Source organism: Sorex araneus, chromosome 4 (assembly GCF_027595985.1).
Source record: "Sorex araneus isolate mSorAra2 chromosome 4, mSorAra2.pri, whole genome shotgun sequence".
Taxonomy (NCBI): Eukaryota; Metazoa; Chordata; class Mammalia; order Eulipotyphla; family Soricidae; genus Sorex; species Sorex araneus.
The window spans coordinates 197,087,073-197,105,552 of NC_073305.1; the positions used below are offsets into that span (position 1 = coordinate 197,087,073).

Consider the following 18,480-nt stretch of genomic DNA (forward strand, 5'->3'; position numbering starts at 1 on the left):
ACATTGTCATTCCTTCGTTTTGTCGGGGTCATTGTTTCTCCCCGCCAGAGGACAGAGAAGAATCGCATTTCTTAGGGGCGTTACTTGGGAATTCGTTTTATGTTTCCCAGCCGGCAGTGCCTGGGGGGAGGGGGCGAGCCGCGTGGTGCCGGGGGTCCAACCCAGGCCCTCACGCCTGCCCCCAAGTGCTCTGCTGCTAAGCTCTGGCCCTCCTTGGGTCTTTGTTATTCTGCGATCATCCCTGTGGTGCTCAGGGGACCATGTGGTGGCAGAGATAGATTCTGGGATTCCCCGTGCAAAACCAGTCCCCAACTCTCTGAGCTACCCGCCCCAGATTTGTGCTCCTTCACTTAAGCTTGATTTACAGAGTTCTTCATAATCAAGTTTCAGGTATAAAATTCCCCAGCACCAGTCCCTTCAGTCCCATCATCAGCATCAGGGACCACTCCTGGCTGGGCTCAGGGACCATGTGAGGGGCCAGGGACCAAGGGCAGCCACGTGCAAGGCAAGCTCCCTCCCCGCTGTGCTGGCACTCCAGGTTGAGGTTTACCCCTTTTAAGTGTATGGCTGGAAATTAAGACGGGTGTAGCGGATCTTACCTGGAAAGGGCAACCTGGGAGTCCCTCTCTCCTGCCCGTCCCCTCCGGGGCAGTGCCCTGCCCTTTTGTGAGACCCCGCCCCCCAGGACTTCCGCCACGGGTGCCCCTTGGTCTCAGGCCTGAGAACCACCGTCCTCAGGGAGGCCTTCCGGCCACTGCTTCCCTCCACCTGGCCCGGCCGCCGAGCCGGCTGGCAGCTCATTCCCCGTCTCTCCTTTGCGATGTGATGCTGTTCAAGAGGTGAAGGGGACCCCGGGAGATCTCTCTGGAAAAGTCTTGAGCAGAAACTGGCAAGTAGCTGTTTCCTGAGTTTGCATAGTGGGAAACTGTCACTCTGAGCGTCCCACATAAAGCCTGGCACGGGCCTCGTGGTCCTTGCCCTGAGCCGGGCCTGTCTGCTTACTAAAGTGCCACCTAAATGTGTGTCTCACGAGTCCAACAGCAGGGAGCCCACGTGGTCGGGTCATTTGGCGTGGACAGCTGAGGCTAAGGGGCTGGCCTTGGCCCAACTCCTCGTGGTCTCAGGGAGCTGGATGCTCAGACCAGCTGTCCTCGGGGAAAGCCAAACCCTGGATGTTCCTGAGCTCGGCGTAGAGTTCCAGTTACAAAGCACAAGGGCCGCAGTGGGGAGGGCGCTTGCCTTGCACATGGCCAACCTGGGTTCGACTCCCGCCATCCCATGGGGTCCCCCAAACATCGCTAGGAGTGATTCCTGAGTGCAGAGCCAGGAGTAACCCCTGAGCAATGCCAGGTGTCACCCTAAAACAAAAAGCACAACAGAATAAGGTCAAAGATAATAGGAAAAAGGAAGCAAGAAATAGGGTTAGTCGGTATTATTAAAACATTCAAGAATGAAATTAATGAAAAAGAAAGCCGTCGAGATTCAAGAGAGCCCCCCAGAGTCTGTTCTTTTTAAAAGACTCCTGTACCTGAGAAACCACCTTCCCATTGGGGGGCGGGGCAGGTTAGGGATTAAAGGGGGGGTTACTTTGCATGTGGGAGTAACAGAATCGATCTTAACACCAGAAGACCCTTAAACTTAGACAAAGTTGGCAAATGGGGAAGTGGGAAGCCCGTGTGACTCTCCAGAAACATCTGCGCAAGATCTCGGCATCCCGAGCAGACGTCACTGTCGTGTGCACACTCCTGCAGAAAGCCAGAATAAGAACTCTAACTCACTTTATAAGACTCTCACGTAACCTTGATACCCAAGCCCCAGAAGACCAGTACAGTAAAATGAAATTAAGTCTTTATAACCCATTAGTGAATTGAATCTCTCAAGCTCCGCCTATCCCAGGAATACTCTTCAGCAGAACACTCTTTCTTGGCCAGAAAAGCAAACCAGGAGGCCGGAGGAGGGGCGCTGGCCCCGCTCCTCTCGATGGTCTGCGGAGGCCTCGCTTGCACGACCGGAAGAAAATCTAATATCGTAACGGAGGGAACAAAACTGTCATTTTTCAAATGAGCCTCAATTACTTAACAAGGCTGTTAAGTGCAAAATCGATAAGGCAGAGTCATCGCATCCCCTGCATCACCAGCCCTTGGAGTAACCCGGGAGAAATGATCAGGTCCCCGGAAGTCACCCGCAGCTGCGGGAAGGGGCGTGGGAACCGGGCCCCTGGGTCGCGTTCTCTGTGAAGGTGTTGGGAGAAGATGGGACATTGGTGAATGAGGCAGGGATGGCCGTCCCTGCCAGCCTCCCCCAGAACGTGACCAGCATAAGAGCCAGCACAGCTCGGACAGGCCCCGAGCTGAGGTGAGGTCAAAGGGGGGCGCCCCTCCGTGCCCCACAGCCGATGCACTCACCCCATATGGTCTGGGGCCACCTGCCTTCCCCCACATCCCTGACATCCCCATGGCCGAAGAAGCCCCAAGTGCCTCCGTGGGATTGGTTGTCACCAGCAGAACCAAAGAGGGTGTTTGCCAGCGGCCCCGAGAGTTCATAGATGCTCCTGCCCATCCCAGTGCCCCTTCCAGAAGCCCTTGGTCTCCACGTGCACGTGCTTGCCTGTCCCTGTACCCATTGAACAGATTGGTTCAAAACATGCTTCCCAAAGCTGGTCTCAGGCGGCCCCACTGGCAGTGTGAGAATCACCCATGTCCCCGGAAGTGCTTCCTCCCACCCCAAACCAAGGCTGGCCGCCTGGGGGACAGCACCCAGACTCCGTCACTTTATTTTATTTGGGGGCGGGGGTGGGGACACACCAGCGGTGCTCAGGGCTCACTAGCGGTGTGATCCTGCAGGATGCCGGGGAGCCAGCCCGGGTCTGCTGTGTGCGGGGCGGACGCCTTCCCTGCTGGCCTTTCTCCATGGCCCCAGTCCGTCACTCTAGGAGTGGACCCCTGGAGTAGGTTCACAGTGACCTCGGCCAGGCTGCCGTGACTGCCCGCGTCCTGCCCGCTGTGTCCCCCCTCGGAACGTTTCCTAACGTCCCAGCCTCCGTGACTCTAACCTGGGCTCCTGCTCGGCTGCAGAAAATCCTTTCCCATGCTTCAGGACGAGTCAGCTGTGTGCGCTCTGTTCCCTTCCTCACACTGGGCCTGTTTGAAACCTGCCCCTCGTGGGGGGCTGAACCCTTCGCTCAGGCCCAAGCCCCTCCTGCTTGCCTTCTTCCTGCCCCCCAGAACTTAGCCAGCAAGCCAGGTCCCTTCCCGGGAAAAGCGGAGCCAGTTCAGGAGCACTGGCGATGAAGACCCCCCGCCCCTGCTTCCACTCCTCCTGCCCCCTGCCCCCCAGCCCTGGCCACCCTAGGCTCGGCCTTTCCTGACCGGGGGTGCCGGAGTCCAGGCGTTGGAACCGCCTCCCAGGAAAGCCGCCAGCCCAGGCGCACCGTGTCCCCGGGGTGCGCTCCAGTGATGGCTCAATCGGGGGTGCAGCAGGCCTGTGGTTCCCGTCCCGGCCAGCTCCCTAATTGGAAGCACATTTGCTCCTCCCGAGCTGCAGCTGGTTTGGTCCTGCTCATGCAGAAAAGGATCTAACCTTGCATAACATAGGAAATGAACGGTTGAGGGAGAAGCCAAATTCAATTTCAGTCAGATATGTTGAGGCGCGGCCCCTGATCTATGGAGGCAGGAGCGCGGTGCCGTGGACGGGCCACGCTCAGCAGTCTATCCATCACCGCCCGGCGCTGCCGCCACCGCGTGCCACCGCTCCCGCCCGCCCGCCCGCACGCACGCCTCCCCGGCTGGAGCGCGGCCAAGCACTCCAGAAGTTAACCTCTTAAAGACCCAGAGCTGCTTCCCGTTGAATAAATGTAATTTTGTGGTCAGAAATAAATGCTTGTGATGTAGCCGGAGCTTTGCAAGCAACAGCGAGCCAAAGCGATTACAAATTGCTCCGTGTTGTAGAAGTCAACAGCACACATCAGAATTCCGGGCGCACGGCAAATTGATTTCGGCCCAGAGCTCTGCAGCTATTCAATAAAAGTCCTATTAAGCCATTGTATGTAATGAACAATCCAGAGCAAATCTAATATTTTCAGTAGATAATTATTTTTCACATCCTCTTGGTAACCGTCAGCAGAGTTCTGGGATAGTGGCCATGGGTTCCCCTCCCACCCGGTACTTTCACTTGCCTTGGGTTTCCAGGGGACCCACACAGGCACCGCTGACCATGGGCCCCCCGGGGAGGCTGCTGAACCTCGGGAGGGAAGGGGGGCCCCCGGTTTCCCCACACAGTGGCTGTTGAGTTGAAATGAGCCCAGCGAACTGGAGAAGGAGCCGCAGAGCCCTCTGAGAGCAGGAGTCGGGGGACGGGGCGGGCAGGGCTGGCTCAGAGCCTGCGTGTGTGGAGGGCGCAGGAGCCCTGGTCTCACCTTGGCTCTCTGTCCTGGAACGAGTGCTGGGACGGCCACCAGAGCAGATGGCTCCGCCTGCCGTGCTCCCCAGGGCTCCGCTCCTGTTAGGCCCAGGTGTTGTTCGTGTCGGCCTCCCGTCCCAGACCGTGAGCTTCGGGGACTAGGAGCTCCACGTTCTCCTGCCGGCCAGGATGTGTTCTGCTGAAGCTCTGCTCAGGGCCAGCCTAACCCTGAACTAGACCTGCATGGGGAGTGGCAGCTGGCACAGACACTGTATGCACCCGCCTGGACTGTTGACCACGGTCTGTGGTTCTAGGTAGAACAGTGATTGGCATGGAGTAGGGCCTGGATGGCTGGGTGAGGCGGGTGGGCAGATGGATGGATGGATGGGTGGGTGGGTGGGTGGATGGATGGATGGATGGATGGGTGGGTGGTGGGTGGGTGGATGGATGGATGGATGGATGGATGGATGGATGGATGGATGGATGGATGGATGGATGGATGGATAGATGGGCAAGTGGGCAGATGGATAGATGGATGGATGAATGGGTGGGTGGGTGGATGGATGGGTGGGTGGGTGGATGGATGGATGGATGGGTGGATAGATGGGCAAGTGGGCAGATGGATAGATGAATGGATGAATGGGTGGGTGGATGGATGGATGGATGGATGGATGGATGGATGGATGGATGGATGGATGGATGGATGGATGGATGGGTGGGTGGATTAGGTGGGACTGATGGATGGGTATGTGGGTGGATGAATGAATTAGGTGATTAGGTGGGTGAGTGAACTTGGGTGGGTGGGTAGGTTGGTGGATGGATTAGATGGGCTGAATTAGGTAGAGGACAGATTAGATGGGGGATGGATGGATGGAAGGGTGGGTGGACGGGTGGATAGGAGTGTGGGCAAGAGAATGAATGACGGGCAGATGGGTGGGATGGAGAAATGGATGGAAGGGAGGGGGAGGGGAAAAGGAAAGGGGAGAGGCGGGGGAGCTTGTGGAAAAAGCAGTTCCACAGGAAGAGGCCTCGTTGGGAGGACTGGGCAGTGGAGGAGAGCTGTGGTTCGAGGGGCAGGAGCACTGTCGCACTGGGCTTGGGCTCCTCAGTTTGAGGCCTGACTTTCCCAGTGACCTTAACCTTCATGGTCAGCTGACTTGTGGATATGTCTCCTGTTGCGACAAAAGGGAGGTGCTGGGGCTTTGGATGAGGACTGGTAGCACTGGGAATATAGACTGGCGCTGGTGGTTCTTTAGGATAAATTTTCCAACCTGTGATCCTCGGTGATACCGTGGAGTTTAAGTCATCAGGGTATTTTATTTTCTGCAGATCTCCCTTCCCTTGGAAAAACTCCATCTGGATGTTAATTAGGTTTCACTAAAACTCCATTGGTTTAATGCAGTAATTCCTAAAACGAAACTGACACCAGGGACCAGATGATCAGGGCAGACCAGGAACAGGCTCTGGGGTGGTACCCGGGACAGTGAGTGGCAGACCACGACCCACTTGGCCGTGGGATCCCACGCTTCTCCTTCCCTGCCAATTTTCAGCTGTGGCTGCACTCTGGGCTGGAGGGAGCACTCGGGACCTGCTCTGGGGTGGAGGGAGTACTCAGGCCTTGCTCTGTGGTGGAGGAGCCCTCAGGCTCTGCTATAGGGAGCACCCACGCTCTGCTCTGCTGCTAGAGGGAGAAGCACTCAGGCTTTAGGCTGGAGGGAGCACTCAAGCTTTGGGCTGGAAGGGAGCATTTTGACCCATTTCTAGGCTGGAAGGAGTACTCAGGCTCAGCTCTGGGCTGGAGGGAGCACTCAGGCCCGGCTCTGGGCTGATGGAGCATCTGGCCTCTGCCATTGGGCTCCCACGCACTGCTCCTGTCAGCTCCCAGCTCCGCCTGCCAGACTCCTGGGGCAGGTGGGTGCCGAGTGCTCCCCACAGCCTGAGCCAGACGCTTGGCTCTGCTCCCTGCCTGCCTTGTCCTGCTCCCTCTGTGACTCCTTCCTCTTATCACCGCATCCTCCCCACACCACTGGTGTCCTCAGGCTTCAGTGACCACAGGGACACACTGGCCGCGGGAGCAAGTAGAGGAAGTGGCCATCCCCACAGGCTGGGACTCGGTCAGCTACTTGCTCTGCTGACCCCAGGAGGGGGCCTGGCCACAGGCGGGACCAGACGCACTGCCTCTCGCCTGTCCCCTCTGAGCACGCCCTGGCCAAGCACCCGGAGCCGCAGGGCCCAGCAGGAGAGGGAGGGGGCGTCGGCGTCCTCAGCCCCGCCCAAGAAAGCTGGCCACCTGCCTGCCTACCGCCACACTCTGCAGACCCTGAAAGGCGGATGGGAGTCTGGAAAAGGGGTGAGGGGCCTCCGTGCTGCCAGGGGAGCTCACTTCCCGTGGGGCATGGGGGGATGGCCACCCAGCTCTGGTTCAGCCCCCAGGTTTCACCTCTACAAACCCATTGCTGATTGGGGCATCTGTGTGGGGGGGGTGGAGCTGAGAGATCCCTGACCAGGCACAGACTGGGCACAGGGCCGTACGCAGCCCCCGAGACGGCCCACCTGGCTCCTTCCTGGCCGGGCAGCCCCTGTGGCTAAGAAAACCCCAGGTTTGGAAGCAGCGACTGGGCGTGAACCCGATGTCCATAGCTGCTAAGGCCCCAACCGCCCTGTTGGTTTTTTTTTGTTTGTTTGTGTGTGGGGTCCACATCCCCACGCAGGGCTGGCCCCTAGCTCTACCCTCAGGGTCAGCCCTGGTGGTGCCCAGGAGACCCTATGGGATGACGGGGCTCGAACCCGGATCGACCATGTGCAGAGCAAGTGCCCTCCCCGCCCTGCGACCTCCCTGGGCCTCAGCCCCTTGCGAAGGGTGAGCCCGCGCCCCGCCTCGCCTCCCGCTGCCCCCGCGCTCTCCCACCTCTCCCCGCCTCCTGCCCAGTTGCTATCCAGCAGGGATCGGAGCCCCTCACACTGCCCCCGGCCCTGCCCTGTCTATCCCTACCAGTCCCCTGTGTGGGAGGGAGGGGGCCTCAGGGGGCCTCATGGCCTTCAGATGCCTTCAGATGGAGTGGCCCCCAAGAGCCCCGGGCATGGGACTGTGGCGGGCAGGCGAGCATGGCCGGAGCAGCTTCTCAGTGTCCACCTTCTGTCCTTTGTCTCTAGTTACAATCAAGTGGGTCTTGTTCTGCCATCCCCATGATCTAATTCCAGAACATTCCTGTGACCTCAAAAACTGGGGGCTCTGTGGGGTTCTGGACACGGGAGGCCCCATTTTCTTTTTTTTCCTTTTTGGGCCACACCCGACGGCGCTCAGGGGTTACTTGTGGCTCTGCACTCGGGAATCACTCTTGGCGATGCTGAGGGGACCATGCAGGGTGCCGGGAATGGAACCAGAGTCAGTTGCGTGCAAGGCCAATGCACTCCCTGCTGAACTGTCGCTCTAGCCCCGGGGCCCCATTTTCTTGTCTGCACAGCTGGGCACGGAGGGACCTGTGGCGGCCGGTGGAACTATGCCACAGGCTTTGGCGCCCTAGGTGCCCCGCATGTGCAGCTCGCAGTGTCCACGGCGCTGCTGGCCCCCCAACCCCACACTGTACCGGGCACCACCTGGTCATAATCTTAGGTCACAATGGTGCCCAAGGCCTGTTCTCTTTGTCAACACGTCCCGAGGCACAGCGGGAGAGATTCTTTGGCCAGGCCAGAGCCCCCACGCTCCATGTTGTTGCCACCCTTGGCACCCGGACCTCTTGTGCTCCCTCCCCACTGCCCTGCACCTGTGCATGGCAAGGACGAGGTGATGCATGCCAGTGACGCTGGGACACATGAACCTTTTCCATGGCATGGCAGCCATTTGTCAGCGTCCTCATGGGACGCTGCACTCGGGAACCACTCTTGGCGATGCCCACATGACACCAGGTCAGCACTGCTGCCTGACCAGTGACCCCCCCCCCATGCACAGCAAGCTGGGGTGCAGGCACGGGCACACAGACCAGGCCCTGTGAGGCTCGGTGTCACCTGCAGGTGCCCACTTGCCCTCCCTGCTGGCAGCTGTTCCCCGCCCAGGCTCTGTTCTCTGGGGAATGCTCAGTGGACCACCCCCTCCCCCCGCCCCCGAGAGTCTCCAGCCGCTGATGCCCGTGTCCCGGCGGGTCATGGCTTTCTGTGCTCCAGGACCATGAGGAGCAGGGGAGCAGGGGTAGAACCCGGGGCAGAGCGCACAGTGCTTCCTCCCGGGCCATGCCCGCGCTCCGTGCCCCGGAGCTCTCTGGCACAGGAAGTGCAGCTGCAGGGGTCACCCGGGGTTTGCCTGCCATTTTGCTCGTGGCTGCTTGCTGCTCGGTGACGGCCATGGCAGATGGTCTGGTGGCTCGTTGGCTGCCCACTAGGCCCTGAGACAGGAGCCCGCCCAGCCTCTGCCCAGAGGGAGCCTCTTGCCTCCTGTTGGCAATTGGGGTCTCGTGCTGGGGGTCTTCCCTGCGCCCACTGTCCTTTCTGTAGACCACAGCCGAGCCACGTAACACGTGCATGTGTGTGTTTGTGTGTATGTGTGCATGCGTGTTTATGCACGCATGCATGTGTGTGTGATGGGCCCACATGTGCATGCCTTGTTGGGCCACCCCCAGCCGTGCTCGGGGGCTGCTCCCAGCTCTGTGCTTTGGGGTTCAGGCGGCGCCGGGGATTGAGCAACCTCAGGTCGGCCCAGTCTGCTCAGCCAGCTGACTGCCCCCTGTCGGCCCTCCTGAGGCCGCGTGGATCTTCAGCCTGGACCATTAGTCTCCAGGCCTTGGGCAGCAAGACTGAGCATCTGGTCAGGCAGGTGGCCAGGTGAGGGGTGGGGGTCAGTGACTCCCTGAGCCCTGCCCCTCCCTAGGGATGTCGTGGGGGTCTCCGTGAACTTTGCCACTCCAGACCTGGTGTCAGGGTTTTAGACCGTCTCTCACACGGAGTCCTTCGCTACAGGGCATTCGGGATCGCACAAGTGCTCAGGCCTCCGAGGGGTGCTGTGGGGTCCAGGCGAGTGGGTGGAAGGGCCCTCGGGGAGGGGGGGAGGAGGCTCGGCTCGGCCGGCACCTCCCCCCAGGGTGCTGTCCGTGGACGGTGTTGACAGACGGCTGAGGCGTCCATCCTCGGGTGCTGCCTGCTGTGGGGGTGGGGACGTGCCTCGTGCGGGCTTTCAAGGAACCAGGCGCTGCTGAGCCCGGTGCCCTCCGGGAGGCGGGGACCGTCCCCTGCTTGCAGGGAGGGCGCCAGGCTGAGAGATCAGCTGAGCCCGGGATCAGCATTCCAGAGCGGCGCCTTCCCGGCTGGCAGCGGGCAAATTGCTCTGTGTTCAGGGAGCGGGAGTCGCCGGGTGTGGCTGGAGCGTGGGGCGGGCCCAGGGCTGCGGGGAGCAGAGCAGGTTCTACCCGGGCCGGGCCAGCTCTAACCGCACCACCTCAGCCCTTCCTTCCGGGCTGCTGGCGTCCTGCGGGGCACTACCCCACGCCTCTCCCTCCCTCCCGAGTGACGGGGACGGACTGCATCCTGCACACACACGTGTCCACTGCTCTGCCTGCCCCACCCTGGCGGGGGTGACGCCTAGTGGACCTTCAGTGCACAGAGAGGCCGGTGGAGGTGGTCGCAGTGGGACCCAGCCCCGTGACAGAGCCATGGGGGTGACACTTGAGGCATCTCAGTTCCCAGGACCAGCGGGTCCTTCTGCATTTGGACCTGCTTAGAAGGCCCCTCCGGCCCCTCCGTGGGAATGGGGCCCCATGGGGGCCTCGTCACCGTGGGGAAGGGCCTTGCGGCCTGCGAGAGTCTGCGGTGGCACGGCCAGATCCCACCCAGGTGGCGTGGACGCCTGTCCCGAGACCAGACGCCTGCGTTAAGTGCCTGTGAGGGCCGGTTCCTTGTGAGGGTTGTGGTCACACTGGACCCGGGCCTGCTGCTGCAGCCGGGTGCCCTGTCCCTGCTTGTAAGGACACACGCGGCATGTCAGCGTTCACTCCTGTGTGGGGACCAGGGGGAGGTCCCTGAGCCTCTGCCCTCCTGTCCCTTCGGCACTGGGGGACAAGGACTTCGCTTTCTGGGGACACACTGCAGCCCCGTGGGACCCAGTCTGCTGTGCTGGCGCATGCTGCACCCCCGCGTCCCCGTCACCAACTGGCTGTGGGTCCTTCCTTTACGCCGCACCCTCCGCCCTTTACCCTCAGCCCGGGCTGCTGCGGGCCGGCACTGCCAGATCCCAAGTGCCAGAGAGGCCCCTGTGGGGCAGGGGGCGGGGACAGGGGCCAGCGTGGGTGAAGCCGAGCTAACAGACGCTCAGGGTTTGGTGGTAGATGCCAAGAAGGGTTTGTGACTGACCACGTGGTTGGATCCCAAACACGCGTGACTTTATTGAGGACTTGCACACTGTGATGGACAGCCCCCTGGAAATGAAGCCGGCAGGATCGCACAGGGGGAGGGCACTTGACCTGCACACAGCCAACCCTGGCCCAATCCCGGCATTCGGGTCCCCCTAACACGGCCAGGAGCGACTGCTGAGTGCAGAGCCAGGCGTCAGCCCTGAGCACAGCCGGGTGTGGCCCAAAAACCAAAAGTCTGCAGCTCAGTGACTGTCAGTAAAACCCGTGTGTGCAGCCGTCCCCGTAGTTCACTGGAGACATTCTGTCGCCCACAGAATCCCTGGGCCCCGCCTGCCACACCCCTCCCGTCCCACGCTGGCCTCTGGTCTCTGCAGTTTGCCTACATTTCCTACAAGTTTCAGGATCCTTTGTCACTGGGGAAAAACACTGTGTGGCCGGGGGGCTAGTCAGTCTCGATGTGAAGGCACTTGCCGTGCGGGTGGCCGTTCCCAGCTCCGTCCCCAGCACTGCGTATTTCCCTGAGCACCACCTGGAATGATCTCCCCCCCAACCGCCCCTGCTCTGTTGGGTGTAGCCCAAACCCCCCCGCCCCCGCCGCAGCCCCCTAAAGAAGCATTGAAAGGAACTACAGGCCAGCATCGGCTTCCCTTGGACGGTGGCGAGATCAGGACCTCAGGGTTTCTTTTTCTTTTTGGTATTTTTCTCAACATCCAGTGAACGTAAATGACTGAAGGGGGCGGGGGAGACTTAAAAAGTAGAGAATAGTGCTGCACAGTTCATCGTCCTGCTCTGGCTTCTGAGACGTTCACAAGCACGTAAGTCACAGTCTCAGCCGCTGGGGGAATGCCCGTGTCCTGACAGGCGTTTCCCAGAGTAACTTCCTTGGCGTTGGGAGGGCTCGTGCTTGCTTGCTCAATGCCAGGTTCCCAAAGTCACTCCCCTCCTGCCACCGGCCCCAGGTCCCCTCCTCAGGGCCTTCCCGTGGTGTTCCGAGGACCGGCCTCTCCCGGCCTCTTCCAAATTGTTGGTTGGCTTGGGCCAGGGGCCCTGTAATTAAGCCACATCCTTTTGCCTCTTTAATAACATTGGAGATGAGAGTTAAATCCTTGAGGGACAGAGGACTGTGTAATTTGGTGTCCTCTCCCTGAGCCAGTACGGTCCTCCTGCGTGCTGCATCTTGCGTCTTCAGGTGCAAAAAGGGTTGCTGTCTCTGCCAGCGCGTCCGGCGAGGGGGAGCCGGAAGGCGTCGCGCCCCAGCGGCCCGCGCCTCTGGCCGGGCCGACTTCCTGGAGGCCACGTGGCTTGGCGGGGCGGGCTCGGTGGACAAGGCCTTTCCAGCTGCAAGGACACTGATCTTGCACAGGACTGACCCGAGTTCAATCCCCGGCACCCCATGTGGTCCTCCAAGTGCCACCAGAAGTGATCCCTGAGCACAGAGCCAGGAGTCAGCCCTGAGCATAGCTGGGTCAGCCCCCGCACACACAGAAGTGGTGGGAGCTCCTGGTTGTCCCGGACCTCTCTGTGTCTTCCTGTCACTCCATGCCCAGACCAGGGCGCAAGCCGCCTCCTTCTCCTGTCCGCTCCCCCCACCCCCACCCAACGCTCCAGCAGCTCCGTCCGCGGGTACCAGGGGACCTGCTCTCTTCCCCAGCCTGTGTGTCCACCACACTCCGGGGCTGGGAGCTCAGCGGGAGACTCCGGACTTAATCCAGAGCATCCCCCCGTCGCCCCCAGCCCCAGCAAGAGGGAAATCAGGTTTCCCAGAGAACCGTGTGGGCGATGTAGGGACGAGCTGCGCTTGGTGCGGCTGCCTCCGCCCCGGTGGGCTGCTTGTGGGGTGGCTCAGATCTCACTTGTCCGATCATAGTCTTTCTCGGGGTCCCCAGCAGGCGAGTTGGGCCAGGCCTGCCCCTCAGAGCTGTGTCTCCGGCCGTGTGGGTCGGCTCAGAGTCAGGGAAAGGAGATGGCACCCCATCCCGAGGCCCGAGGTTAGGAGCGGCCTCCCTCCTGCCTCCTCCCCTCGCTGCTCGCCCAGCACAGGGAATTGGGGAGACACTCCCCTCCGCCACCCCCTCTCGGCGTTCACATGGAGATTTAACTGCATTTGCACCAGAGACTTCTGGACATGCAGTGACTATTCGTTTAACCCCTGTTTTTCCTTCCTTCCATTCCCCTTCAGATTGATGCACTGAGTAAAAGAAGCAAAGAAGCCGAGGCCGCCTTCCTGAATGTCTACAAGAGATTGATCGATGTCCCAGGTGAGCGGAGAGATGGTGGTTCAGGGGCTTCCGGCGAACCAGACCATCAACAGCATCACATGCCAGGGGTCTGGGCCGACTACAGCCACATTCAGGAGCAGCTGGGATGCCTCCCCAGTGACCCGGCCACCCGCTCCCTCTGGCCGCAGCTTTGTCTAGAGTATTGTGACCAGGGGACAGATCGCGGCTGCGTTCACTGTGGCTGAGATGTGGGCAGTTTCTGCTTTGGGCGGAACAGCGCTGCGGTAACAAGGCTTGCGGGGCTTCCCTTCCCGCCTGCGAGGTTCAGGGCAGAGTGGAGGTGCCTTGAGCCCTGCCCGCTGGCCTGTTCCTGGGACCCCAACCTGGAGTCCAGGAGGCAGCGAGGGACACAGTGACTGCGTCTCACTCAGTCAGCGCGGAAAGATTTAGAGCCCACAGTTAGGGGGTCACTTAAGTCCAAGGAAGGTGATTTTGCTGCCCTGGCTAGCAGTGCTGTCAGTGTCTGTCAGTCTGTCTGTCTCTCCTTCCCCCGGGTTTCCGAGAATTGCCAGAGTGGAGCAAAATAAAGCCTCAACTTCTCCTTCAGGGGACTTTGTTGGGGTGGTGCTGACGGAAGCCTGCACGTGTGTGAGGCGGACGCTGGGGACAGCCTTGTCCCGAGTTCCTTTCCTCTCCGGACTCAGTTTGCTCATCTGGAAGAGAGAACAGCCAAGGGGCCAGAGCCTCGTATGGGGGAAGGGCGCTTGCTGTGTCCATGGGCTACCCAGGTCCATCTCCCACAGCCCCTCGTGTCCCCTGATCATTGCCAGGTGCAACCCAGAACATGCAAACAAGAGGACCAGCCTCGGGCTGAAGAAGGGTCCCCCTCGGGAGGCTCGGGCCTCTTCCTGTCTTCCTGTGTGGGCACTTCCCAGCTCAGAGTCCCCATTCCCTGCCTTTTGATTTTTGGAGTTGGCATCTGCCCAGGGGTTCCTGGAGGCTCTCCCGAGTGAACGATCTGTGGGATGTCCAGCGGGCACATCTCCCACCTGCCTGGGGCAGCAGCCCCCTCGCCCCGCCCCCAGCGCTGCCTTTCCGGGGTTTTCTTGGACCTTGTGACTTAGTTGCAAGGGCCGGGCTTGCTCTGCCCCGGCCAGAGACCCAGAGAATCTCCAATGCCTGCTGTCTGTAATGTGCCCGTGTCCCCGTCCTGACCACTTGCCTGCAGTATGGGCTTCATTCCAGAAGGTTCTAGGTCTGGCCACTCCATCCCTCCATGCACAACCCAGTTGTTGTTTTTTATTTTTGGAGAGGGGAGAAGGGAAGCAGGGGTGGGCAGCATCTCCAGGGGCACCTGGGAGCTGGCAGGGTGGGCCCCAGTCATCCAGGCCTGCCAACCTCCTCCTGACGTTCCTGCTGCGCCGAGCACCCAGCTGGCACCCGGGCCTGGGCCAGGCATCAGGGTCTTCCCCAAGAAGGAGCTCCGGGGCTGCCCGCTGCTGCCCACAGTGGCCTCTGTATAGTTAGTTGGTCGTGAGTGGGCTCATGGCCGTGTCTGATGCTCACGCAGATGGTTTCTGCGTTTGCCTGATCTCAGGACCCCACCCGCTCCCACACGCAACCTGCCCTGACTCCTGCCTCTGAGCATGACCTGCCTGGAGACACGTTTCAGGGCAGGGGGGACTCTCGGGATCACACGCCACCACTGGTGCTCCACGGCCAGGCTCTGACCCACAGCACAGCGCCACACGCCACGCCCGGCTTCCCTCAACCTTTCTGGGCTCGTCTGTCTCCCGCTCCCCTTCCTCATGCACCTCCCAGCTCCGCACTCCTGCCAGCAGCCTCTGCTGCAGACCCGGAGGCAGCCTTCAGCTGACCGTGCCCACGAGCTCGCTGATGGCTGCACTAGCTCCGCGCCGCTCCTCACCCAGCCCCCAGCGCCCCTGCCTTTCTGGTCCCGGCCACGGCTCTCGAGAGAGAGAAGGCCATAGTCCCAGCGCCACTGTCGGTGGCCACATCTGTCAGTTCCCTCCTTGATGCCTCTTCCGCGGGCCCAATCCACATAAAGGGATCATTGTAAACTTGCAGGTGTTTATTTATTTATTTTTAGCTTTACAACCCGTCTAATTGAGGTTTGTATTTATTAAGTCGCTAATGATTAACCCCACAAGGAACCAACCTGAAGAAGTCGGCTGGCAGCTTGTCACAGGGGACTCCCGGGGGGGCCCCCCGGGTCTGCCTTCCTGAGTGCCGGTGACAGCAGGGGTTCAGGACTGTCAGGGGCCCAACATGTCCAGGAAAAGGTTCCAAGTCTGCGTCACCTCTGCGTCATGATAAGGTTCCCTGTGTGCAAGGGCCTGGCCGTCACCTCAGATGCAGAGGAAGCAGGACAAGGCGAGAATGTGTCATATATAGGCTGGCGGGACCGTCCCTCGCAGCTCACGGACACGTGATGCGGGCGCGTGTCACGTCCCTGCTGTGTGCCTGCACGGGGCCCTGGCTCTGGCCTCAGGGCTCCACGATGGGCTTGTGTTTGTTGCCCTAGATAGGGTGGGCTACACAGTGGACTGTCCGGCTTGCCATCCGCACGGCCCCCGGATGGGCCCGGAGCTGAAGCACAGAGCGTGGTTGAGTGGTTGCGGGACACGCTGATGAGCGTGTCAAGCGGAGTCTCGGCCCAGAAGCAGGAATGATGTTCCAGAAGGCCGCACAGTGGAGAGGGGCAGGGTTTTAGTTGAGCTGCAGATTCTCGGCCAGTGCCCCAAGCTCCTTTTGGGGGGTCCTTCAGGCCAAAGCCTGCAAAGACCAGGCAGCGCGTGGTCAGGGTTTGGCCAGTGGAAGCCCGTGGCCAGCGGGATGGACTGTCACTTTCCCCAGCGATGCCCCAGAGCTCCGTGTGTTGGCACCTGGGGAACTAACTGGCACACAGCTGCGGGGACCCTCAGAGGACCACACGGCAGGCCTCCCTGCCCAGTCCTGCACCCTGGCCCTGCCACACACGCGCACCCCGCTGAGTGTCCCCTCACATCTGAGGCCCCAGGAACAAGCAGGACTTGCTCTGTGTGAGATCTGGCTTCCCTTCCTCCCAGGGGGAGGTGGCTCCTGGGTCCTTTGGGCCATTCGCCTGCCCCAAGTCGGGACATGTGGTCACTGGGATTCTCCAGCCTCCTGGCCGCTGGTCAGGGCTCTTGGGAGAAGATGCTGCTGCGTCCGCGGGAGACTCCTCCTGCTTCCAGCACGGTGCAAAGGGCGCGGGGAGCTCCTGGCGGCCAGGCCGGCAGGGCGTTGGCAGCCATGCCCACTGGTGCCCACACTCTCGGAGGCACCTCTCGGTGCCGAGCCCACACTGCGGGACCCCTACCCCGTCCTCAGGTCACCCTCAGGGAAAAGGCTTATTCATGTGGCGGAGCCCAGCCCAGCCAGGGTCAGGGGTGCCCCCAACCGGGCCGCATGGTGGGCACCCTGCCTGCCTCCCATGCTCCACTGCCAGGTCCAGACGGGCTCAGGACCTGGTCAGCCCCCCTTCGTCCCCCACGTCTGAAGGCCCTGTGCGCTGACCAGCCAGGCCTGTGGCCGCTGCCCCTCCCTGCAGGGTTCCCCTGACTGGGGTGGTCCTGGCACTGGTGCGATCTCGACGGCGCTCACCAGGCGCTCATCAGCATGCTAATCGCGCGGAGACTAATTACCCCTGAATTCCAGTTGATTTTCCTAATGAGACAGCTGGGTTAATTATGTAATCGCACGATCGCATTAGCGAGCGGGTCCTGGCGCAAAGGCGCGTCTGCGCTGTGATGTCATCGCAGGGATGGCCTTGCCGGGGTCCCGGCCCCCTCGGGCGGTGACAGTGGGTTTGGACCAGCTGGGATGGGGGAGCAGGTAGGGGGGTCCCTGTGGTCCCCCATGTCACGGCCTGGGATCCAGGGAAGCCCTATGTGGAACCCCAGGTGACGGCTGGGCCACACTCGTCCCCTCCTGCTTCTTGTCCTGGTCTCCATGCAGCTGGCATGCCCAGAGGGCGAGGTCACTTCGGGGACTCCCGAGAACGGGCATGCCTGCGTGCCCCTTTCCTCCTCCACCCGGGGGGATTCTCAGGCACCATGTAGGAGTGACCTCAGAATGGGGTCTCTCAAAAAAAAAAGAATGGGGTCTCCCCTGAGCCCTGTAGGGCCATCTTTGCCCTGTAGTGACCCCGGCCCCAAACGTGTGGGCCTGGACCCTCTCCTGCCCAAGTACCTCAGAGCCTGTAGCCCAGCCCTGTCTCTAAAGTGCCTCTCCCACTCCCGCCCCCACCCCGCAGGGCTGCCTCCACCAAAGCCATGCAGCAGACCGGGGGTCTCCGGGAGTGTCCCAGCTGCCACTCACGTACCCCACAACCCGGTCCACAGCATACCTCCCTCACGTCCTTACACACACCCACACACCCCATATACCACCCGTCCATAGCACCCCCAAACCCCACACACGCCCTGACCCCCATAACCCCCCCCCCCGCCGCAAGCACACACACACACCCGAGTGATTCGGGCGCGTCTCTCGGCCCGTCTGATCTTCCGTGTAGGTGCTTCAACTTTCTTTTGATCATTGTTCTCGTGTTCTGTCTTTTACTGCTCTTGCCTGATTTGTCACTGCATTTCCTGTAAAAGGCTGTGCCTGGCCTTTTCCTGTCTGACAATCCACCTTCTCAGAGGGCTGTTGGCCTCCAGCGTTCACTGTGGCGATGGGTAAAATGGGGTGGGAGTCTCCCATTGAGTATTTCTGTGCTCCTTTGTTGGATTTGCCCACTTCCTTTTGCCTGAATTGAGTCTTTTTTCACAATGTTATTTAGGCTGCCCGTCCATTGGTTTTTCTAGAGCACTTTGTTTTGTAAGTGGTGACTTTGGGGCTTCCCACCCCGCGCCCTCCGTCTGGGACGCCGTCCTGCAGACAACGTGTTGGGGTTCACAGAGTAAGTCGAGTCCGCTGCATGATGGATAGTATCGCCCTCGCTTCTCTCCTACTCATGTTACGGCGCCAGTGGCCAGTGTTAGGGGTGGCAGTTGACCAGGCAGTGCTGTGAGCGCTGACCCACACACATGACGTGGCGTCACCCGCAGCCTCCTCTTGAAAGAAAAAATGAGACAGTGTGGGTCTCCCAGCACCCCGCTGCCGTTCCAGGGAGGAGGAACCGTGACCTTCAATTCTCCCAGCTTCCGTCCACCTGGAGAAAGGTCTCCACCTCCCTGGCCAGGGCACTGCTCAGCACGACCCCAAGCTCTGAGTCAGGTCTCACCCCCCAAAACGAGAAATCGGGAAGCTCCAGCCCGCCGGGTGCTGGCCACACGGAGCCCACAGCCACTTGTCCCCACCCGTCCTCTGTAGCCCTGCCTTCTCCGGCCCGTCTCGGCGCGGGGTTTTCTTTCCCCATTCTCTCCAGCAGTGTTCGTCCTGTGTGTCTGCCTCCAGTGTGTCGTGTGCCCCTGATTTCCAGATCTGCAGTTTTGGCCGTATTTGGAAATTCTTACCCTGGTTTGCTCAGCGTAGCCCTC

The 18,480-nt window shown here is 60.8% G+C and overlaps 1 protein-coding gene across 11 annotated transcripts in view; it reads left to right on the forward strand.

Moving 5' to 3' along the window:
- CUX1 (cut like homeobox 1) overlaps window positions 1–18,480 on the forward strand; it is a 209,315-nt gene that overhangs the window by 103,613 nt on the left and 87,222 nt on the right. For all 11 annotated transcript variants that reach the window (XM_055136481.1, XM_055136482.1, XM_055136485.1 and 8 more), the window contains exon 4: window positions 12,916–12,994. In XM_055136481.1, coding sequence (XP_054992456.1) covers window positions 12,916–12,994 — 79 coding nt within the window. The remainder of the gene's footprint in view (window positions 1–12,915; window positions 12,995–18,480) is intronic.